Source organism: Melopsittacus undulatus, chromosome 8 (assembly GCF_012275295.1).
Source record: "Melopsittacus undulatus isolate bMelUnd1 chromosome 8, bMelUnd1.mat.Z, whole genome shotgun sequence".
NCBI classification, from domain to species: Eukaryota; Metazoa; Chordata; class Aves; order Psittaciformes; family Psittaculidae; genus Melopsittacus; species Melopsittacus undulatus.
Window position 1 is genome coordinate 56,832,160 of NC_047534.1, and position 23,966 is coordinate 56,856,125.

The following is a 23,966-nucleotide window of genomic DNA, read 5'->3' on the forward strand; positions in this document are numbered from 1 at the left end:
CCCTACAGGGATAAATATTCCCTTGTGAGCATCAGGCTATGGAGGCATGACCTCTTGCAGGCTGCAGCATATGATCAAATGTTAAGATATACACATTAACATTAAAGAACTTGTAAGGAAGAGATGCTCATATTCTGTATGCTGTCATCTTAACATGCAGCTACGATCTATGCAGAAAACCAAATCTTCTGGTGTTTTAAGCTGTTTGAGACACCATGGATTACTGAAAGGAAATAAGCTTCTTCCTCAGCTCAAAGAAGTGAAGTTCCATTACTGCAGGTGACCTGTAACAATATAGGGAGGAGGTGCTTAGAGACAAAGTATAAAAGGAAATCACTTGACTGGAAGGTAGGGATTAATCAGGGAGTGAATCTGGAGAATATGAAAGGTGATATATTTGCTGTCCCAACAGTGGCAAACCAATTTTCTGATGTCAATTATACTTTTGCTTCACAGGTACATGTAAAGTGAATTTTCCTGACCCAAACAAGCTTCATTACTTTCAGCTAACTGTAACCCCAGGTAATGTTTTAAACGTTACTTTTGGTTTTGTATGTGTTCGTGTTAAGGAAACATAATTCCAAGAGTTTGCTCAAGAATCCAGTAAACTTTCTAGTCAAAGACTGGCTGTAATACAGTGGTTATATAGGGGCAGTGGAGAAACTGGGCTGGATTTTGGGTAGTAGATTCCAATAAAAAGGCCATTGAAATTGAGCAGATATAGGAAATAATCAGGTCTTGTTTGTTCACTTTGAATGTTTTCTTCTCGGTTGATTTCAGACCACCTTGCTTTATTTGCTGAGAAAATTCTTGGACCACATCTAGATAAATTGCTGTACTACAACCCTGTTGCAAATTTACTCTTTTCTTACTGGTTGCTTGACTCTGCAGAGGTAGAGATACATGACAGATATGCTGCTGGAAAGCCTCACATCTATGCATGTCTGGTGATGCTTAACAAGTTGAAGTCTCTTAGTCTTTGAATACTCAAGTATGTGGAAATATCTTTTATTATTAATGCAACTTAAGCACACTGTGAAGCTTCTGGCATGCTGTTCAATAAAAATGGTTTTAGACTTTATTATTTCCACATAAGCTTTTTAATAGCCATCTGAACTGGCTCATATAGCTGTCCATTTTAGGATAGAAAATTGTGCTTGTGTTCTATGGGTGAATTTTCATGGAAGATTATTTAAACTTCACAGTCACTTATTTTTTCTGTGCTTTGCCTTTGAGACTCTCTGCAGCTACTTAAATAGAACGTGGACACGTGCAGTATGCTGAATTGAGTTAGGTGTGTCAGGATCAGTATCTCCCTGCCAACTAATTCTTGTAGAGACACATTGTCATCAGAATTCCAATGCAGTATGGCAGTCATCCTGATGTTTTACCTACAGAAATAAGGCTTATCCTTCAAAGGGTAGTAAGAATGTTTCTCATAATCCAGTATCTTGAAGTCAAATGAGCACTAGATGTCACTATTGCTGTTTATTATCCGAAATCCACTAGGACTTCTTCAGCAGTGGAGATCTTGGGTGGTCTTTGTTAGCGTGTCCATTCACATGACTCGTTTTTGTGATGGGGAAATGAGTAAGACTGCCCTAGTCACTGTAAATAAAGAATAAATGCGGGTGTTGTTACAGGACTTTTAACCTCTCATTCTGTGTAGGAGATGTGTTCATGCTTACTTGGTGAGCGCTAGTCTGCTTGTCCCAGTTTATGTGATGCTGCTTTATTATGTGTTGCAAAGGAGTTAAGTTTACAAGATCATCACTGTGTGAGTTAGGGATGTGAAGCAATGATAGCATCTTCATACTAATTCTATAATATATAAATACATAGGCATTTTTGTTCTGTTAACTGCTGTGCAGGAAGATGTTGCAGTCAGATGACAGTGGTTGAATGCACAGCAAGGGTTTTGTGTGAGCTTCCTTGCTGAAATGATCTTGGGAATGATATGATCTTAATTAACATTTTGTTGCTCTAAATATAGCTGCACAGCTGAAGTCTCTGCAGTTGCAGTCTGACCCAAGTAAACATCTATTTTCAGCTGTGCATAATTCAGGTACAGACTCTTGTGATCAGATACAGCTTAGCACAGCTCTCCAAAGGCAAAGTGGAACACATACCAAGAAAATCATTGTAGCTTTGTGATTGCCTTTGTTATTGAGGTTTTTCTTTAGAGTATGCTAGATCTTGGTTTTCTTTGGGATAGCAGAGGCAGCTAGGTGGTCATCACAGGGTTTTTTTTCTGGCTGAAATGGCCCAAAAATCTTTGCTTGAGGCAACTGTTTTTGTAGCGTCTAAACAATGTAGCATGAATCTTGACAGCCCAGAGGAAGATTCTGCTTTCCTCTTGCCTATAACTCTCTCTTGCATTGAGGAACTGAATTCCTTCTAGAAATCCTGCTCATACATATGCCTCTTCAGGGAGCACTTTGCAAATACCTCTGCAGCTTTCCAGTCATAGATCAAGAGCTGTGTTCAGCACAGCTGTGGGTGCCAGGAAATACCTAATGCTGCCATGCAGTTCTCATTTAGGACCTATGCAGCACATGTGTGTCAGCCAGGGTTGGTAGTTTGTGCAGGAAGGAGGCTCTGGCAGGCTCCTTTAAGGTTCTCAGTTTGCTTATCTGTAGTTACAGAGGTTGCATCCTTATATGATAGATCTGGTAGAGCAGTGCTAATTCTTTTCTATTCATATCTAATGTTTAAATTCTCTATGTTCTGATTAATATGAGAGCTTGAATTCTATAACCACATTATAAGGAATCTTACACTAAGCCAGTTTCTGGAAGAAGCTGGCTGTCAGGATTCCAGGAAGGTACTGACTGAACATGTTATTTAACACTAGAAATGCCATCTGTGGTCAGTGTTCTAGCCTTATGTTATTGACAAAGCCTGTGCCCTGTGTTTTGTTTTATTTAGTCTGAGCTTGAAAGGACACAGAAAGAAGCTTCTTTAAATTCTCACAAAAAGGCTAATTTGAGTAAGAAAATAAACTTTATCACCAAAGCAAAATTGCTTTCAGCTCCCTTGGTCTGCACTTCTCATAATAACCTTTCTTAGTAAGTATTTAATGTCACAAGATTATCCTGGTGACAGTGAGTTTTACATTAAATGTGTTGCAGAAAATCTTGCCGAGGGTGACTGCTGATTTTGTGTAATTAAAGAAACTCCAGTTCCTTTATGTTATAGCTTTCTGCAGAGCACCCTGAGTGGATATATCTTAGAAAATGGGTAAGACTTAGATGTTAGTGCTACAGTAGACAAACTATGTGTTCGTGAGGCAGATACTGCTGCCTTTCTCTGCTGCCTGAAGCTGCTTCTTCCTTTTATCATCTGAAACAATTGCTCTTTAAAAAAAAATGCTTTAGACAGACACTTGCCTCTGTTCTTGTTTTTGTACCAGTACCACTTGGATCAAAACCTAGGAAAAATAAGGAGATGCTTATAATGCAGGCGGAGTCTTGCCTGTTGCACTGATATTTGCAGCACAAAATTGTGATCTGAGACTAAAACATGGTAATGATGTGGGTTAAAAAATGAAGGTGAGTTTTAGGTAGCTTACACATGAAGAAAACTATAGGAATATATATAGCTAATGCAGTATTACTGCAGTTTCCAGACAGTTGAAGTAGTCTGGGTTTAGTGCAGTTATTTTAGAGCCCAGTTCTTCAGGGAATTAATAAAGAGCCTATTCTCTGTTTTGTGTGCTGTGAAATGACAGATCTCAGTGAGCACGGCTAAGCATTTCAACGCTGCAAATTCAGGGAGTTACTATCAAAAGCATATCCTTTGTGGCCTGTCCTAATTATCTTGCATTTTCTTTTAAAGTGATGATTTGATTTAGTATTTTCACAGCAGTTTTAGCCATCAAAACACCTTATGAATACAAACTGAGATTATAGTCAAGTTGCTGATAATGCAACTTCAGACTGAAGTGGGAGAGATGCTGGCTGCTAATGCAGCTTGAAGACATAAATTTAAGTGGTAGGAGGAAAACTGGAGCTCACATTTTTGCAGAAGTCTCATCACTGGCTGACTTCCTAAGTTATGTGCTAAAGTTATTTTATTTGACAGCTTTATGTTTGAATTGTAGTACTTCCCTCATCATTAACTCTGCCAGAATCTGAGCTTTTCCCACCCCTGTTCCATGCCTAAAAAATTGAGGGTCTTTATCCCAGTCAGTATGGATGCTGTGGGATACAGGGAAGGGAATTACCACGAGGAAGAGGCTGTTTACTTCCTTGCAATGCTCTAAGGTGACTTGATTCTGAAGGCTTATCTTGTTAATGCATTGCAAGGTTTCTGGCTGGGTACTGAGGCTTTCCAGAGATATGAATGTTTAATATACCTTTGGGTGATGGGTAATGAGTAGCATGCTTTATTGTGGCTTTAGTGAAAAGCTTACAGGCATACAGAGAGAAATGTAGAGAAGGGGGGAGGAGATATGCTTTATGCTTCTACTTTGGCAAATACATCCTTTCTTATTTTGTAACAGGACCAGCAGCATACTCAGTGCATTTCTTTGCTAGTGCTAGCATAGACTGATGCCAAGGGAAACCTGAAAAATAAAATGAGTTGTAATGCAAGACAGTGTTTAGTGTTGACTTTGAGGGAGACTTCATAACAAAAGCACGTGGAAATGACCTGCAGTGTGAGGCACAATGTATAACGTGCTCCAAGTCTTCCAGAGATTTCTCAGCCATACAGGGCTGGGTATCTGTCTGTTTCCCTTTCTTAATGAAAGGCACATTTCAGATCATTTGCAAGCGTTTTTGCCTCCAAGCACAGCCTTCTCAAGAGATGCAGGCTATCTGCTATCCTATATCATCTCTGGTCAACTGCAACTAGGTATTTTCAGATTTCTTATTTTAAAATTTAATGATTTTTAATAATTCACTATTGAGTCTGAAGCTGACAGACTCTCCTAGCTGATAGATCATCCTAAGATAACTACAATAAAAGAGTTAAGTTGCTCTTTTATTGTGATACACTTCAAAGCATGCTCTTGCATGCTGTTATTCATACTACTCATGTTTTGTGATTGCTAGCACACTATGCACTAGCATGATTTAGCATTAGCAAGTGGAGTATGTATCCAACCTGTTCCAAGGGTCGGTGTTGTGGTACTGCATGCTCTGTGGCTGATGTGTGGCTGAATTGTGTTCATACAGACACAAGAAGTTCCTCTGTCTCAGTATTGCCTGGTAGTCTGATGAGGAAGGTGGACTGTCCAGTGTCATTCTGAGACTGTTAACTGTCAGAAGACTTAAAATTCCTGTTGGGAGTGGAGGAAGAGACCATGGAGAGTGGAGGAAGAGATCATGTTCACACACTTTTGGGGCTGGGGGGCAGCTGGTGTTACGGTATAACTAGGTTAAGTATTTGATGCTAACCCTGTGCCATTATTTTAATCTTTGTAGTGACAGATCTTTTGTATTACATGGTGTCTGTTATTTTCTCTTACTTAACTCTTATCCTGATGTTTTTTCTCCTTTAGATGAGGGCTATTACCAAGGTGGAAAATTTCAGTTTGAAACTGAAGTTCCTGATGCCTACAATATGGTGGTAAGTATTTGTCATTAGCTAATAGTTGTCAGTTCAGATTTCCTTTCCAGGTAATAGGACTTCAGAGGGAACTTGGTGTTGACAATAAGCAAGCGTCTTCTATCTGCTACTAAAATATCATGGGTTGTAGAAAAATCTTGGTTGGCTAGAGTTTTCTGGGGGTCATCTGAATTCCTGCTCAAAGTTGGGGTAGTGTAAAAGTTGGATTTGGTTGCTTAAGGCTTGTGAAAGTTGGCATTTCAAAACCTAAGGATGGAGGCTGCGTTGCCTCTCTGGGCCTCTGGTTTTGTTGTGATTTTTTTGTTTTCCTATTTCAGGTAATAATTTATCTTTTCTCAGGTTTTCTGTGGCCTCTTAACCCATTACTGTGTATCTCTAAGAAGAGCCCTGTTCCATCTCCTAGTAGAGTTGTAGACAGCAGTAGGGTCCCCACCTTCAGCCTTCTCTTCTCCAGGCTGAACAAATCCAGGTCCCTCAACTCTCCTTGTGCTCTGTGTGCTCTGATCTTACCACTGTCTTGGTGGCTGCCTGCTGGGCTCACTCCGGTTTGTCCATGTATCTGGTACTGGGGAGTTCAAAATGAGACACAGTGATTCCAGATGCAGTGTTGTGAGTCCAGGGAGTGGGGTAGTATTTTTTCTGGCTGTTCACTTGCAACCCACACCAGTCTGAGATTCTATGGGTCATGCACTATAGCTTATAAAAAGCTCATGCATGCAAAGAGCAGCCACATTTCTGAAACAGCTTTGAATTTTGCTCTCCTTTCACAGTAGTATTGGTCAACGGTTATCTGCTTAAGCTGTTTGGGTTTTGTTTTTAAAGTGTTTAGGATACTGGCAGTCATTATTTATACACTGCTCTCTGTACAGGTGGTTGTATTAGTGCTTGCATTGTATGGTTTGGGTTGTGCTTGTTTAAGTTCCCTTTAACATCACCAAAACATTTCACACTACAATACAGGCCACCCACACTTGTCACATAAATATAAAGGTGGTTGTTTAAGGCTGATTAACTACATCCTTGTTCTAACTTGACTAAATTGTTCCATCACGTACCTGAGAAACACGGCTATCAGTATAAAGGGGGAAACCCTGCCATGTTCTTTGCTGTCATCTTCAGTAACAGCTGTTTAACCACTGTGGCAATGTTGGGCACAGGGAGTATACACAATATATACCCATTATAATTCCTTCAGGTTTTGTGTTGAAGGTGTTTACCTAACCAACCCTGCTGCAGGAAGTGGGATGTGTTAACAGCAGAGCACAATGTTAATTTGGATCTGGAGCTTTTTGATTCTCAATTGCTGTAATTAAAAACTCTTCTGGCTGTTACAGTTCTCTGCTCAGAGATTCTACAGCAAATGGTAATTATGTTTTTAATGGAAAAATAAAAAGCTTGCCTGTGTGTAATTTAGGTTGAAAGTTGGATTATGGTTAGGTTATAAACGAAAATGTGTATGTTAACAAATATTGAGATAATTATGCTGAGGCCGTAGTTTGTTTTCTACCAGGCAGAAGGCTGGAAAGTGATGGCAGTGTTCTTAATAGAGCTCTTCAGACCAGCCCATAAGCAAGGCTGGGGTATTGCACATCTGAATCCAGCTCTTTTCAGTAGTGCTGACTGTGTTTGTATTGGGAGTAAAAAAGACCAGACAAGACTGGCAAGTTGTCATAGCTCTGCTTCAGAGCCTGCATCCATTTTCTAGCTAATTCTTAGCCTGCAGTAAAAGCCATCTGGTTTTAAAGCTACAAAATGCATAATTTAAAGTATAGTTTATATAAAGCATCCTTTAATTTCTGTAGCATTCTGCTACCAAAATCCTGCATGCTTGGTGCTCCTCTGGAGGAGAATTCTCTTTGCCCTTCTTTCCTCATAGGCAAGCATTCTGCTTCTGTACTTGGGAAAAAAGTGGATGTTTAGATTGGTGATGTACTGGAAAAGTATAAGAATATATAACAAAAGAGGAAGTCTTTGTGCTATGGACTGCAGCCGTGATGCATTATTCTGCCCAGGGAATAAACGTATGGGAGGCTTGTTTGGAAATTAGTGGGTCTGTGAATACAGAGAAGCAATGTATCCTTGGGCTTTAGGTATGACTGACTAGGATGTATACCAGGGTTTGGTACTTAGGCTAAAACTTTCTTAGAGCAAAGATTCAAGAGCATAAAATGTAGGAGAGATGCTTTGGAGCAAGCATTGTTGGAGGTATGAGGATGGGTCAGGTAGATTTGTGCTACAGTGCTAGCAGTAATTTGTCACCCCACTGATTCCTCATTGATTCCTGTCTGATTTATGCTTGCATATCCATATATGCATGAAATGGCCCTTAATACGTTGCATACTTTCTAAATATGTGTTCTTATATCATTAACAGGTGTAACAGTGAAGGAAGGACTTCTTTAACAATGTAATAGATTATTTACCAAATAGTCTGTGGACTACTGTCTTCTTTGATGGTGGTAGGATATTGTGTCAGAACAGAAAGCAATGGGTATTGATACAGATGTTGCAGAGGGATCATGAGAAGAAGACTGGAGCAGGGTTAGCCAATTCTGTAGTGTGTTCTCAAACCCACCATGCCATTAGAAGTATTAAAATCTGTTGGTAAACCTGTCAGTTGACATTTAAAGTATTACACTTGTTAGGCTGCACATCCATGAGCTTTTCTGTTAAGTGGAAGTTTGTGTCTGTGCCTACAAAGCCTGCTGTGAATGTTGCTGTCCATGAAGATGTGAAACAGCAAGCAAAACATTTAATTGTGTACACAGCAAACACTTCAGCACCAAGTGTTGTTGTCTGACCTCTGCGTCCACAGCATCTGTTCCCAAAGCACTGCTCCTTTGGTTGAGTCCTGTCCTTAAAGGCCCTTGTCCAGATCCCCTCGCCAGGTTTCTTGTAGCCCCTTAAGGCACTGAGAGCTGCTTTAAGGTCTCCCTGGGGCCTTCTCTTCTCCAGGCTGAACAAGCCCAACTCTTTCAGTTCTGTCTCCGGAGCAGAGCTGCTCCAGCCCTCACAGCATCCCTATGGCCTCCTCTGGACTTGCTCCAAGAGGTCCATGTCCTTACTTAGTTTGTATAAAGCTTACTTTTTCCCTACTCATTGATGTATTCACTGTTTGAAGGTGCATATGGTAGAAATTTACTCTTTTATCTTGATCTACTGGCATGGAATAGTTACTGCTGCTTCCCCTTCCTTGAGAACTAGACATTATCCTTCAGAACGGTGTGAAGGTGTAGTTAATGGAAAGCTGTGCTGTTAGAAAACTTGTAAGAACACGTGTTTTGAAGTCATCTTGATTTGATGTACACAAAATCATTTGTAAAATGTTTGAGACTGTTTTCTGCATTCTCAGTAGTGCCATGATTGGGGAAGTCCCAAATGTCTCTTGGGTTGCTGCACACACACCAAATAGGAGTGGAGAAAATCAGTGTCTGCGTTGTATGGTGTAGATTTGTTGCGGTGATGTGTGTTTCTTCTCTTAGTGCCAGACTAGGAGAGATGTTATTGGTAGCTCAGTGCCAAGCATATTCTTATCATTTTATTAAATTTATTTTTGCCAAGGAGTCTTAGTTAAGAAAAAACAAAAACAAACCCAAAACCTTACAAAAAAGGTGACTGGGGGAAGTTGAGGACAAAGCAATAAGACAAAACTCATCATTCTGGCATGCAAGTACAGCTTAGGAAGCTGTTTTGTCTCGAATGAAGATTTCCTGCTAGTCAGTGGAGGAAAACAGCTCCATCTGTAATAGGCGATGTAATTGAAGAGATGAAAGGTACTGGTCTGTGCTGATGTATTCTAGTATACTTGCTATAAAATACCACCTGCTTGATTGAAAGCTTCAAATTGTACTTTGGAGAGCAGGGATGGAACAACATGCTGTTGCTAAGCTACTGGAATTTTTATGACCCAATATTCACAAAACTAGAGCAAATGAGACTGTTTCAAGAATCTGTATTTCAGATACCATTTGGAATTCAGAAATCTGGTGAACTTGGCTGAAGTTTGATGGCTTTTTCTGTTTGTGTCTTAAGTTCAGATATGATGCACCTTCTTGATGCTTCTTGTAATACTTCAGTTGCCAACAGGAAGGTCTGCATTTAAAAGGAATTGTATTACCATTGCATCCTCTGCTGGTTAACAGACCCCTAATTTGGATAAGCCTTAGGATGTTAAGAACTTAACATTTGCTGTTAAGAAACTGAATTAACCGGAATGTTTTCTTTCCCCTGAAGGAGCCAGGTGAAGAGAGGAAATTTCCTTGGCTTTCTTTAAAGTTATGTCTCCCTGAGAAAAGCCTAATACCAGCCCAGCTTTTGTGAAGAGCAGCTAAAAGGGCAGAGAAAGCTGGTGCAATTCCCATGGGTTGTTTTTGGTGTCTTCTAACATGCAAACGTAGGCTGTGAATATCCCATGTTTGCCTCTTTCGGTTCTCTGATTTGTGACAGCAATGCAGTTTTCTTTGAAGGGCTAACACTGTAATTTGTTTTCTTTCCTGTCAGCCTCCGAAGGTAAAATGCTTGACAAGAATCTGGCATCCGAACATTACAGAGACAGGAGAAATCTGCTTAAGGTAGTAAGAGCATTCTGTATTTTCAGCCTTGGAGGTTTGTCTGTGTGAGAAACTGTGTGTTTGTAGTTTTTATGCTGGTATGGTTTTTCAACAGGTCCTGCAAGTCTGACACTTAAGATCTTTGGTATCTACTGAAAGTATTGTTCTTGCTGTCATTAGAGACCATGAAGAACCTGGATTTTCAGGTTCAGACTTACTGTTCTGTTCTACTTGGTGTGAAAATGTAAACTCCAGTCTAAACAAAACAATTGTTTCCTTCCTCCATAAATGAATAGTACTTATGCCCTGAGAAGGCTTAAAGCTTTACTTGTTTAATGCCTGAATGTGTTACGTTCTTGAAAACCATTTATATTTCAAAAAGGAAGGAAAAGGGTCCCTTAAGCTTTGACATTAATTCTATATTTACCATTTATTTTGATGCTTAACACTGTAAGACATACATACACCATTTAGAACCACACAGAGTTTTGGGACAGTGCATGTCAAGGTAGGAAGCCCAAAAGCTTCACTGAAGGGAGAGGCTTATGTTTCTGGATGCTTATTCCAGCAACATAAATCATAATGTTTCAGTACATGTTTTGTGAGTCATCAGTGTTTCCTCTTTGAAATCAGTTTCTGAAATGTTGTCATTTCAGTGTTTCATCCTGAGTACTTGCTGGTGCAATTGGCCAGAAATCAAGCAGAAACAGGAGTGAGAACCATGACTGTCATCTCTCAAGTTAATGGGACATGAAAATAGATAAGACAGAAGCAATGGATATAAGTGAGACTGAAAGCTGTTCTGAAAATCTGAACCCGTTGCCACCATATGTAGTAAATTAGTGCCTAATAAAAAGCTAAATTTTTCCCCCTAGACTTAAAAATTATTGTAGTGCTGTGTTCAAAGTCCTGAAGGTCCTGGTGAAAATGGCATTGTCACTAGGCAATCTGTCATGCTTCATAGACAGGTCAGGCTCATCAGCTGATAAGAGGTAGAGACTGATACCAGTGCTGTTTAGCCACAGTGGTTTGCTCCATCTTTTTAAGCTCCTGTCAAGGGAGTGATAGAAACCAGCCTGAGGAGGCTTTAGTATGTTCGTGGTGCTCACTAGTGTCAGACTGTGGCAGGATTACAGGCAGGGATTGTGGGTGTCCATAGACTTTACCTTCCCTGGGAACTGAAGGATTTAAAAGCACTGGAAAAACATACTAAATCCTCTGAAACTATGTAAAAACCTGCTTGTCCACAAGTATTTGAAGCTGGTGATACAAGAAGCTGTTTTGGCAAATATGTATTGCTACTTTTAGCAATTCTGTAGTGTTTTTCAGTGCCGTGTCATTTGACAGTAGGGAGACTGATTTACAGTTTAAATTCCACCTAAGTCCTTGTGGTTTAGTCAGTGGAGAAAGCTTAGGTAAGCTGAGTCTAAAAGCACGAGTTAAAAGAATGAGTAAGTGAGCTGTTTGGAATCGGAACAAGAGATACTGTACACCAAAATGACAGCTAACCTCTGACTACAGGGCAGCAGCATCTTCTGGGATTAAATAAAGCCTCACATTCTTGAGCATATGTTACTGTTTCCTGTCTTTAAACAGTTTTAATCATTAAAGATGAATGTAGTGTTGGAACATCATAGTTTTGCTGAAGTAATTCTTCAGCATTTGCACTGAAATGTCAGCTTTATTTGATTGTCAAATACTTTAGCATCTCAAACCTCTGAAATGTCTTACCATTTAGTTGGGAAAACTAAAATAACTTTGATTGCTTTATCCCTGTTCTAATGGAGCATGCTCTCTATATATAGTACCTGCAATCAACTTATACAAGAGTCTTTACGTTAAAATAGCTTCAGTTATTTTTAAAGGCAGGAAAAAAATCCTCATTGGTATTTTTCCTAATTGTCTCTTAACTGAACTTACCTCACACCATGGTATGTCTTGGTTCAGTAGTCATCCCTGAATTAAAACATACCATCTAGTTCCAACCCTGCCATGAGCAGGGATGCCACACATTAAACCATGTCACCCAAGACTATATCCAACCTGGACTTGAACACTGCCAGGGATGGAGCATTCACAACTTCCTTGGGCAGCCTGTTCCAGTGCCTCAGCACCCTAACAGTAAAGAACTTCTTTATATCTAATCTAAGCTTTAAGTTTGAACCTGTTACCCCTTGTCCTATCACTACACTCCCTAATGAAGTGTCCCTCTCCCTAATGAAGGGGCCCCCTTTAGATGCTGGAAGGCTGCCATGAAGTCTCCATGCAGCTTTGGAATGTTTATTCAACCTAAATAGTACTAGGTGAGCTTTACAGCGCTCCTGTTGTATGAGACAGCAAAGTCCTGGCAATTTCAGAATAGTCACTTCCAGTAAACAGGTTTTCTGTCCATCAGGTGTCTTGAAACTTTGGTGGAACAAGTGACTTTTGTGGTGTATGATGCAGGTTGCCTCTTGAAGCACTGAGCGGGTGAGAAACTGCTGGTTGTGCCATTTGAGAGCTTCTAGTAGCCCAGGTCCTCTCTGGCAGTAGGATCTGTTGATCATAGGTCTTTCAGCAGAAGCTATGTGCAGATGCTTGTTCATCTGCCAAACTAGTTAGTAATGTGGTTTGTATGTTTCTGTTCATCTAGCCTTCATTCTTCTGTGTGTATGATGCTCTGAGAGCAGGTCACCATTCAGACAGACTTCAGAACTGCGTGGCAGTTATATCTAGGTCATCCCCATGGAGAGCACAAGATGCAGTTTCTCTAGACATCCTGTGCTGGGGAAAGGTTTTAAATAGACTTAATCATTCTCAATCTTTAGGGAGAAGGAGGATGCTGCTCTAAAAATGCTTCAGCACATGAGAAGTATTAGGTTTGCATATCTGTTGCTTTTCTGCCAGAGCTCTGAGTAGTTTGAGTGTCTCCTCTCACGTCCTGGCTGCTGGAGATGTGCCGAGAGAGCTCTGAGGCTTTGGGAGGCAGGGAGGGTGCTAATGAGGCTTAGCTGGTGTGCTCAGGCACTTCGAGCTCCATCAGTGGAGGTTTACATCTTTTATTGTGTGTGTTAACTTACTCCTCACTCTTAAGTTCACAGTGAGGTGTATGAAGAGGCAAAGGGGAGTACTGCAGCACAGTTTGATGAGGAGCAGACAGAAAGTAAGCTAAGAAGTCTCTTCTTGCTCAAAACCTGAAAATCCTCTCTTGCCAGGTTAGGGTTCAGCAGCATTTTTGCTTTTACTTTTGTAATAGGTACAAATACCACAGCCACGAGATGTTATTCTTCATGTTCTTGAAATTAGCTTTGAGCTTCACTAGTGGTAATGGCATATTTCATCTATTCCAAGGCACAGAAATAAGATGAGCAGCACAATTAAGGTGGAATGGTCTTGTTCAATATGATCATCCTGTTCCTAGCCTCTCTACATTGTAAAAGGACTAATGCTTATTTCCTTGGATTGAAAACTAGACATATCCAATAAATAACTATAGAGAGAGGCTGTATGATCCCGTCATCTACTGTAATTTAAAAATGACTTACTACATGTTATCCTGCAAGCTGGTAAAGCCTAATAGGGAAGACTATTGCACTTTAAACCTATTACTTCAATAGTAGAAGCTGCTGCTGGTGATTAATTTTTGTGCTTTCCTGCTTTGCTGTATGAGTTTTCTGGCTTAGATAACTTAGGAACAGGCAGAGGTGCTTAGGAAAAGATGCTTCCGAGAGTTTTCCAGGCTTTCTCATTCAGATTATTACTTTTGCTTTCATAAACATGAGCAAGACTTCAGTTTGTTTCTCGGTTGTGCTCTGATCTCCAGTATTTGTACTGCCCATAACTGCTGATGTTTCACCTGAAAGGTCCAGTTATGCCTAACCAACTAAATACACCTCAATGATTTCAACTTGTCAATAGGTCAACAGCTTCCCTGGACTAAGTATGTAGCATACTATGCAGGTCATGTAAAATTTCTACATGAGATCTGTAATGGCACTGTGTGGAATGTAATTCTAAGAAGACATAACAGTTCTTGTACTTTAAAATCCTGGTATCTAGATATAGCACAAGAGGCAATTCTTGTGTTGCAGCTTCTCCTTAAGTTTCTCATGTTTTCTGAAAAGGCTTCTGACAATGGTTGTTTATGTAGAAGTTGCACTGTATAATACATGTGTCTTCTTTTTTCCAGTTTATTGAGAGAACATTCAATTGATGGCACTGGCTGGGCTCCAACTAGAACATTAAAGGTACTGTTTCCTTTTAGATGCATACATCAAACTAGATATAGCTTATCAAATACTTTTATGGACTTGGAAAGAGACATATAATGCGCTTTGCTCTAGGAACAGCTGAGGGTTTTGTCTTTCAGCAAGTGTTGGTGGCAATACTGAAACAAGTACAGTACTGACTGATCACAGAAATGTTTGCTTGTTTTAGCATAGCTGCACACATACTACTTTGACTGATAGCAGGGTTTGTAGGTGGCTCTGAGAAACCATGCTCAGTAAGGATGGTCTGCTTCTTTCATGATCACCAAGTGTATGAAACTGAGCCCCTGAGAAATGGTGTGTGTGATCTCAAGGGGGAGATGGACTCTGTCCTTTGCCAAAATGTAAGGAGTACTCAAGGGTGTATGAGGAGTGCCCAGGGGTTCAAAGCCTTCTTTTTGGTATGGTTTGGAGGGCGGTGATCTTTGTTAGTCCACATCTCTATGTCCCTGCCTGGTGCTGGACCCCACGTGGTATGCATTTGCAGCAGGACACCTGGCCTGACACTATCCAGCAGTTTAGTTCTCACACAGCACAACTGTTCTGATCCCATGGACAGTGGGGACAGGCAGAGGTCCTGCTTCGAGATAGCATAGCCCCTCTGAACCCAACCAGAGCCTGGCCTTTGGGCAGGTCTCACCCAGGAGGGCTGGGCCACCCGCTGTGGCACTGATCAGCACCAGGCACTAGGGAGGGCCTGTGTGAGTTAAGCCCCAAACAAGATGTGATGGAGACGTAGTTGTTGCAGTCAGCTGGGTTTCTGAATGTCTTCAATCACAATTTAAATAAGTATTTTAGGTGTTGCAAGAGGCACAGCTTTACTACAAGGTACGTTTCGATGGTTCAAGCCTCCTTATGTAAAGGAAGTCATCTAAAGAAAAGTGCAGTGCAAGAGACTTGTATTTCTTCACTGCTTTTGCTCTCTAAAGTGCTTAAAAATGTCCATTGTCACTGCTTTAATTCCTTTGCCGTTCTTCTCCACCTCTATAAATTGAATAAGCAGCAGACAAAACCACCTTCAGATGCAGTACATAAGCCACTGAATGCAATCTCCCACATGGATGTGACAGTATTCTAATTTGGTTAAAATAAGCTTCAGGACAATTTTCTGCAAGGATATATTGTGTTGTATTTTGACTTAATAGATTAGCTTTATCAGTTTTGTAAGAAGAGACTTATTCCCTACTCCATAAATGCCCAGGCTGATGAAAGTACTTAAACCAATGTATTGTCATAACCTCAGCTTCATAAAAGGTTTACAAACACCTTCTTTTTCTTTTGAATAGCTTCTGGCAAATCTTTGTTTTAAATAGAGTAGCTGTTATTACTCACATGCTTTTAAAGAGTGACTCAGTGTGGTACATTAGTAGCTCTAATTAAACCTGCTTGTTTTCCCCCAATTGTTGGTTTCTTGAATGTGCAGTTTGTGTCAGCGCTAATCGGTTCAGTAGACCGGTCTCCAGGGGGCGATGCTTTAGTGTTCACGGTGCTGGAGTACAGTTCATTGAGGAGCTGTCACAGAATTCCCTAGGGAACGATTTGTAGACGATTATCTCCTTGCTCTGAAGTAACCTTGGGGACAAATGTCAAGGAGTCAGTGACAAAAGTAAAGGAGTTTAGACAAGTGCTCCTGCATAGTTGGCAATTCACAAGTGTCTTGGTCTCTGGGAGAGAGAGGAACAGGCTGGAATTGTTCCTGGTTTCCTCCCGCTAGTATACTTGAGCACAGAGGAAAACGTTTTCCAGCCTTCCTCCTTCTTTGTGTTTGCTAACTGGGGCAGTTCATGCCGTTTAAGTTGCCCAAATGCCTTTAAGTAAGCTACTGTTGTGTTTGGGTGGGAAGCATGAGCAAGAATTGCAGGCACATGAGAACTGAGATGGCCTTTGTGGTTGATTCAAAAAGCTGATCTCTTCATCATCTTACTCCAGATGGAAGTGGAGTAAGTATATATATATATATATATATATATATATATAGCAGATATATATATATATATATATAATATACCTGCTACAGGAATTCTGCAGGATACTGGAGCAGTGTTACATGCAAGATTGGAGAGGAATGGGAGAGGGAATGTCAAAGAACATTTTAATTGGTAGAAGACTGTTGAGGAGGGAAGCAGGTTTTTTGTAAGCTCAAAACTGCCTACTATTTCTGGCATGTAAGCATAGTGGGGGTTTTAACCTGTGCCAGTGCTTTACCAGCCTCATTGTAAAGGATTTTTATCTCACATCCAGTCTAAATCTCACCTCTTTTAGTTTAAAATCATCATCCCCCATCCTGTTGCAAGAGGTCCTGGTGAAAAGTTTCTCCCCATCTTTCTTATAGGCCCTTTTAGGAACTGAAAGGCTGCAACAAGGTCTCCTGGAGCCTTCTCTTCTGCAGGCTGACCAACCCCAACTCTTCATCCTGTCTCCATAGCAGAGATGCTCCAGTACTCTGAATACATCTCTGGCCCTTCTCTGGACCCTCTCCAACAGATCCATGTCTTTCCTGTACTGAGGGCTCCAGAGATGGATGCAGGATGGCAGGGGAGGTCTCACCAGAGCAGAGGGACAGAATTGCCTCCGTTAACCCACTGGCACATGTAGTCAGAGGATGATGATGGAGGGATGTTGAGGAGACAGAAAGAGAAGTCCAGCAGAGCCAGGGGAAGGTGGGGCTGGATGGGATGAAGGATGCTTGGTTTTCTGGGCAGCAGTGAATACAGAAAGAAGCTGGGCTTGTTTGTAGAAGACAACAGAAGAAGGTGAATGGAAATGGAAAACCATCATGACCTGGGGCAGCAGAGAGCCCTTCCAGTGTTTTGACTTAAATTAGTAAAGCATTACCCTTAATCTGCATTTGATTTCCAGTAATTTCATGGGTTAATAGAAAAATAAAGTATGTGAATGTGATCGAAACACCTGATGTGCATGCCTAACTGCCTGTGCTTTTCCTTTGCAGGATGTTGTCTGGGGGTTAAACTCGTTATTTACTGTAAGTAAATGACTCTTTGCATATTCACTTCCCTTTTCCCTGTCTGGTTTGGTTTCAGCATCACCCAATATGAACCCTGTCTGTTCCCTCTGAAACTGAAGGTCGTTATTTCCTTTGGCTTCAGTGGGTGTTGTACAAGTATGAAACCAGTTTGTGCTTTTGTTTGTGTAACTGGAAGACTCCTACAGATCAGCTGAAATGCTAGGCTTTTTCATACATTGTTTTACTTTTGGTTACAAATCTATTATGGGATATTTCAGTATGATCATCTGGGATCTTCCATGGCTTGAAATTCCTCTGCTGCTTTTCAGGAAATAGAAAGTCATTGCTCTGAGAAGGAATTGTGTTGGGGTTATGTTTTGTTTTTTTTTTAGTTATCTTTAGGAATTAATGACTGTCCTGCAGTCTCATTTCTGTTCTGAACACTTAACTTTCTTTGTTAAAGGCCTCAGGACCCACTTGCAGAATTTGCTAAGTCTTTACTGTACAGAAGCTGCTTTTTAGGGAGCTCAGGATTACAGTCCCCTTCCACAGCCATTGCAGTTGGGTAGGAAGGTCAGGAAGAAGCAAAGAAGGGCACTAACTTGGTTGCTGCTCCAGGGCATACAGAGGAAACTGAAAAGCTTTGGATGAGGAGCATCACTGTGGGCTTCCCTAACTGCAGCCTGGCTTTGGAGAAGGGAATTCCTTCCACCACTCCCTGCAGGAGGAGGGATGCAGAGCGGTGGCTGTGCTTCCAGCATGCTCTCAGGATCATGATGCATTCTAAGACCTCTAGCACAGCTGGCTACAGTCTGCTCAGCTCTCTTGGAATCCAAAGGCTTGATTTGTTTCAGCAACTTCTTTGGGAAATTAATGTAGAGGCTTGGAGAGCATTTGCGTTTGCAACAAAAGAGTAATTGCATTTCACAGTTAGTCTCTCACTGCATGCTGACTAGCTGGAAGAAGCAAAATCCACTGGAGGTACAGAGGTGTGTCTGCAGAGGCAAAACCCCATGCAAGAATAATCCATTGGGCTGCAGGGGTTGATAGTCACGCTTCCCAGGCCATGGGGATTTGTCATGGCCGGTGAGAGCTGTGTTACTGAGCTTACCTCTTGGATTTCCCCTCACACCCAGCTTCTGCTAAAAGCTGGCACTGGATCACACTGGCCTTGCAGATTCTTTGGGGAATTTCTTGATGAAAGCCAGTGAAAATGAAGGGGATGGATGTCCTGCTTTGAGTGAAATGGGAGATTTGCTACTTGAAAACAAACGGGAGAGTGGCACACACTTTTCACATGTGTGAAACAACGGTGTATCACTGCTGTCACTAGCTTTCAACTGGGGAAAATGATCTGGGCTGCAGGCAGAATAGAGGGTTGTGATTCAGTGTTATTTGTAACGTACTAGATGATCCTTAAGGTCCCTTCCAACCCAAACCATTCTGACGTTATGATATTCCCCTTCTATCAGCATCTTGGTCCCCATTGTTATTAACCCTGTACTCACTCCAAAGTTAATATTTACAGAGATTAAACGGGTAGACCTAAGATTTATCTTGACTGTTTCTGCTCCTTGCCCCCACATGTCCTTAGTTCTTTGACTATTTGCAGTCCCTTTCCCCTGGGCCCTGTTTTTCCCATGGCACCAAATCTTTCCTGTTGGTCAGACTCCAGGTTATGTAGCTTCTTCTCAGGGTGGATGAAATTGCTTTGCTATGGAAATGCATTAAGAAGAAAGACGTTCACTTATGATGGTGCTGAGGTGCTGGCACAGGGTGCCCAGAGAAGCTGTGGCTGCCCCATCCCTGGCAGTGCTCAAGGCCAGGTTGGACACAGGGGCTTGGAGCAGCTGCTCCAGTGGAAGGGGTCCCTGCCCATGGCAGGGGTTGGAGCTGGGTGAGCTTTAAGGTCCCTTCCATCTCAAACCATTCCATGGTTCTGTGAAACTCTCCCTGCTTTATCACCACACTGTTTGCAGGGGGTTTTTTAATGGTTTACCTTCCCTTGAACTAAAGTCAATGGGAATTCTGCCTCCTGAAACCTTGAATGTGCCTTCAAAATTTGATTTAAAACTGTCTCAGCTTTCAAGCAGAAATGCATCACTGCCAGAGAAGTGTCACAGGACTGTGTGCCACCAGATGGGGTCAAATGCCTGGCTACTGTTGTCCTTTCATTAACTTGTAATTAGGTTTACAATCATCACTTATTTGCATTTACCTTTAATAGCTCTACCTATTGAGGTAGTGAGAAAATATGGTGCTCTGCTCACTGGTTTTGCTTTGATTCATTATCTTGTTCACTGGGGCTTTGGATTCTTTGTATGATGCAGTGAGTGGGAACCCTATAATGTTCTCTGTTCCTTTGCAGGATCTTCTGAATTTTGACGATCCTTTGAATATTGAGGCTGCAGAGCATCACTTGCGTGACAAGGTGAGTCAGTGGTTTATTTAAAGCATGTTGTTCCTAATTCAGTACACATACATGGTTCCCAGTCAGTCCTGTTAAAGTATAGGAGCTGGTACTTCAGGCAGTCGAGTGACTCACTGTATCAGCCACCAGTTAAACAAAATGTGCTTTCTCTCAAAGTAAATTCAATGCAGTAGTGGTAGTCACCATATGCTGGACTAGTTGACCATAATGTAGTCATATCCCCAAAATAGATGATCTTTTCCACCTTGTTTCTGAGATCTTCCTCAAAGTTGTATGTGTTCTGTGCAGCAAATGGTAGTGAATTGGTTTGGTGCAGTTACGTGAGTAGCCTTTACCTTTTAAAAGGTCTGTAAAAGGATCTCATCCTTCTCTGTCTCTTTCAAGTGTATTTATTTTCTTCACATCTTCCTCTTGGGATTTTAAGTGCACTAGATAGCCTTAGTTCCTTAGGAAACTGGGTTTAAAGAAAAGTCTTCCCAATTGCTTGCAGTCTTTGGAGGTTGTTCTAATGAGTCTTCTGGGATGAACATTTTCCTTGAATTACTTGAGGACTGTTGCCTTTACAAGTGAAAGCACTAATTTAATTCCTTTAGAAATTCCATTCATAATTGAGAGCAGTTGCAGACTGCATATTTCACAGAAGAGCTTTCATAACCTTTCATAACTGCATGTAGGTTTTTTCAATCCTGAAATAACAAACTCTTCAGGATTTTCATAGAATAATCTTAATTTCTCAAACCCTTTCTTGGGCAACTGGTCAAGCCTGCAGCAACTGATAAAATGGCAGTGCCTGGGCCAGATTCTGAAGGGGACGTTAAGGTGTCTTCTGAAAACAGGTAAATCATTGGAGGAATGTTGTCAGTAATAGCCTGTAAGTAACCATCATAAGTAAGAAACAAATACAGGCATGTCTGTAGATCTTTAGGCATCTGTTTGGAAATACAGGAAGTTGGAATTCTCCCCCCAAGAGCTTGTCCCTCTGCATCAGCAGCTGTCCTTGCCCACCATAGCTTCCTTACTTCTGGAGCCACCAAGGATCAGCAACAACTTGGAAGTGTAAAACTCCTTTTTCACCAAGAGTGATTTCAGCCTCACTGGGGTTTTCACTTGTGATTGTTTGGGGGTTTTCAAGAAGCAGGAACTCCAAAGTCTGACTTGTGAAGCACATTCTCAAAGTGGAAAGGGGTTACTGCTCTTGTGTCTCACCTTAGGTTTGATCAAATGCTATAAATCAATCTGCCGCACAGACTGGGAATGTGTGCTTTCCTTCCAAGCTACCCTGTGGGGTGCTAAATTCAGAAGCTGGCAGATCTGGGACCTTTCATCTCCTCTGAAGTTTAGAGTCTCACTGATAATGCCTTCAGACAGTTACAGAGTCCCAGAGCTCACTGCCTGTGTGTCATTTCAGATTCACTCCTTCTAGAAGACTGTTCCAAAATACTGTCATGGTCAGCTGTACTTTTATCCTCCTGGCTTTTTATTTCTGTGCTCATACACAGTAAGGGCATAATCACATTAAGATTTAAGTCTGCCTTGAAAATCCATTTTTCTGTGTAGCTGAAGAAATGCATTTGGAACTAAGTAGTGTCCTCAGATTTGGGTTCTTCTTGGTCTCTTAGCAGTGATCACTTTGAAGCTAGTTTCTTCTATTAATGTAATTACATATATCAGAAGACTAGTCTTAATTGTTACTTGAGGCATCTGAATGAAAAGCCTGATACCAATGCTAGAATGTTACAGGTATGTTAGATCCTCTGAACAGATAAGCAGTAACACAAAATGAAATTAAAACTTGAAAGTTTTGGGAAAAGTATTCATTATCTGTATTTCTTCCTCAGGTTTTCTGGTTTAAAGTAATTTGTTTAACTGATCTTACAGTTAAACTGATCTTACAGGCTTCCCAAATGTATCCCTGTGAAATTTCATATGCAAACGGTGCTAATGATATTTGAAGAATTCTGATCATCCCTGTTTTCACTTTTTAAGCTCAGATTCCTAAAGTTGACTGATAGCTCAAAGCAGCTGGAAAAGTTATCTTAGAACAAAAGTCATTTCGAAGACATTTACTTGAAGTTCATTTCAGATGGTGTTTAAATAATGTAATTGTTGAGGTGTTTAAGCTGGTGCTAGAGGAGCAACCATGCAGGGATCAGTTGTGCTAGATGCTCCTGAGTGTGTAGGATCAGTTGCTCAGCTGCACCCTGCCTGTTTAACCTCAGGACACATGGTGGGGAGAAGTGATGGAGCACCTAAAAGCACCTCTCTTTGTCACATTGCACAGTACAGAGGGAGAGCCTTTGCTTTGCCAGTTTCTGAAGGTGGCCCTGAGGCTTCATGTCTGAGGGAGGAGAAGAGATGCTCCTTTGAGTCAGCTTCCCCAGAGCTGGCAGTACTCTTCCCATACCACAGCAACTGGGAGAGTTGTCATGGGGAAGCAGGAGATGTAGCTAGACATCACAGCTCTCTTTTCTGTTTGGTGTGGGTGGCTGTTCAGTCCCTTCCACCAGATTTTACTGAAGAGCCTTCTGACTAAATTGTGTCTTATACATCGTTGTAATAACCTTGTCAGTTCTGTTTCATTGGTAGAAATGCTTTTGATGGTGGAAATTGTTTGAGCTTGCAGCCTGGCTAAAGAGGCGGTTATGTTTCTCAGTAGCTCTTCTGTGTTGCAGTCACTGCTTTTTCACTAGGTGTTTCCTGCACACATGGTCCAGATGAAGCCAACTGGGTGTTGTGAAAACATCTGGCTGGATGTTCAGAGGAAAGCATTTGCCATGACCCTGTGTCCAACCTAGAAATAATCACTACAGCATGCATGTTTGCAAGAGGAGGGCTCTGGGAGTTCAGGGTCCACAACTGTTGCCTCTTTTAGTGCTGCACAGGCTTTTTCCTACTTGTGGGGTATTTAAAAGGTCATTGTGGTTTTGTGATCCTTCCCTCTTCCTAGCTTTACAAACTTACCTATGCAGGTGAGTCCATCTTTGAAGATGTGACTGTCTTGTCTTTCACTTGGATGCCAGCCTCTGTCCTGTGCTCCCACACTGAAAGCATTCAACTGTTAGGTGCTTTGAAGGTTTACTGAATTATTATCAGGGACATTCTTGTATCATTTTCAGAGTTTGTTCCTTAAGTCCTGGTCAATAACAAACTAAAAGCTGAAAATGTTTTAATAATAAGCCCCTGCTTTCATCTGTCAAGCCAACCAAATGGAGAATGTAGATGATCGGAGGATTATTTGACAGCTATTGGGAAGCGTCTTCATCAATTATTGGCAGAGCAGAAGGCTCAGATTGGCATTTGACACTTCATAGTAGCTTGGAAAACACAAGTAAGCCATACTGTGCATCTGAATGTGCAAAGTGCTGGTGACCTCAGTTTCTCCTTCGATTAAAAAAGGATTGAAACCGAACAGAGTTTTTCAGGCTGTGTCTTTCAGCAGCTCTTCCACAAACCAGCATTAGCTAACTGTCCTTCCTCCTTTCAGCATGGCCCATGAACATGTATTAACTATTCCTGCAAGACCCAGGGGCCTAATGAAGTATGAATACAGATCAGCTGCCATTCATTCCTTTCCCCTGTGCACCAGAACAAAGGCTGATGGCAGTACGGAGAGGGATTGCAAGCTGTTGGTGACATGCTGGGTTAACATCCCCTAACGGAATCTTGCATAAATGAATGGAGACAAAACCAAAATGTAACTTCGCTGTTGGTGGAAGGATGTAATAGAATATCCAGCTCCGATGTGATGGGGGTAGCCTGGTGTTCTGCTCATTGTGCAGAGAGTTATGAGTTGCAGCATGTTATGTTAGCATGTTTTCTGCTGCATCCTTGTCAATACCCTCAAATTCATGACTGACAGCTCTGCTGCTTGCTTGAAACTCTGCCTTCATCCCTTTTACCTTTTAATTTACTGTGACAGAATAGTTTCCTACTCTAAAATGAGGAGAGAAAGATGCATCACAAACCAGAGTCAAGGAACACCTTCCACCTTGTGTAGAGTACCTGGCTGTTGATTAAGGGCAGTGATTCCTTCGTCATGCTGTTCTTTGTCCAGAGCCTGAGCTTTTGCCAGCACTGTGGGTATGGTGGCTGATGGCTTACTTCACAGAGCCTGAAGGGATAACATCTGACAGCATCTTGCTTGTTTGTTGTCTTAGTTATGAAACCAAGCTTACTTCCATGTCAGTCGGGAGGATCTC

At 41.4% G+C, this 23,966-nt stretch overlaps 1 protein-coding gene across 1 annotated transcript in view; it reads left to right on the forward strand.

Annotated features, from left to right (window-relative positions):
• The window catches only part of UBE2F (ubiquitin conjugating enzyme E2 F (putative)), a 48,962-nt gene that overhangs the window by 10,596 nt on the left and 14,400 nt on the right, over nt 1-23,966 (forward strand). The window contains exons 4-9 of the mRNA XM_005141206.4: nt 457-522; nt 5,507-5,574; nt 10,075-10,145; nt 14,293-14,350; nt 17,322-17,354; nt 19,705-19,767. Coding sequence (XP_005141263.1) covers nt 457-522; nt 5,507-5,574; nt 10,075-10,145; nt 14,293-14,350; nt 17,322-17,354; nt 19,705-19,767 — 359 coding nt within the window. The remainder of the gene's footprint in view (nt 1-456; nt 523-5,506; nt 5,575-10,074; nt 10,146-14,292; nt 14,351-17,321; nt 17,355-19,704; nt 19,768-23,966) is intronic.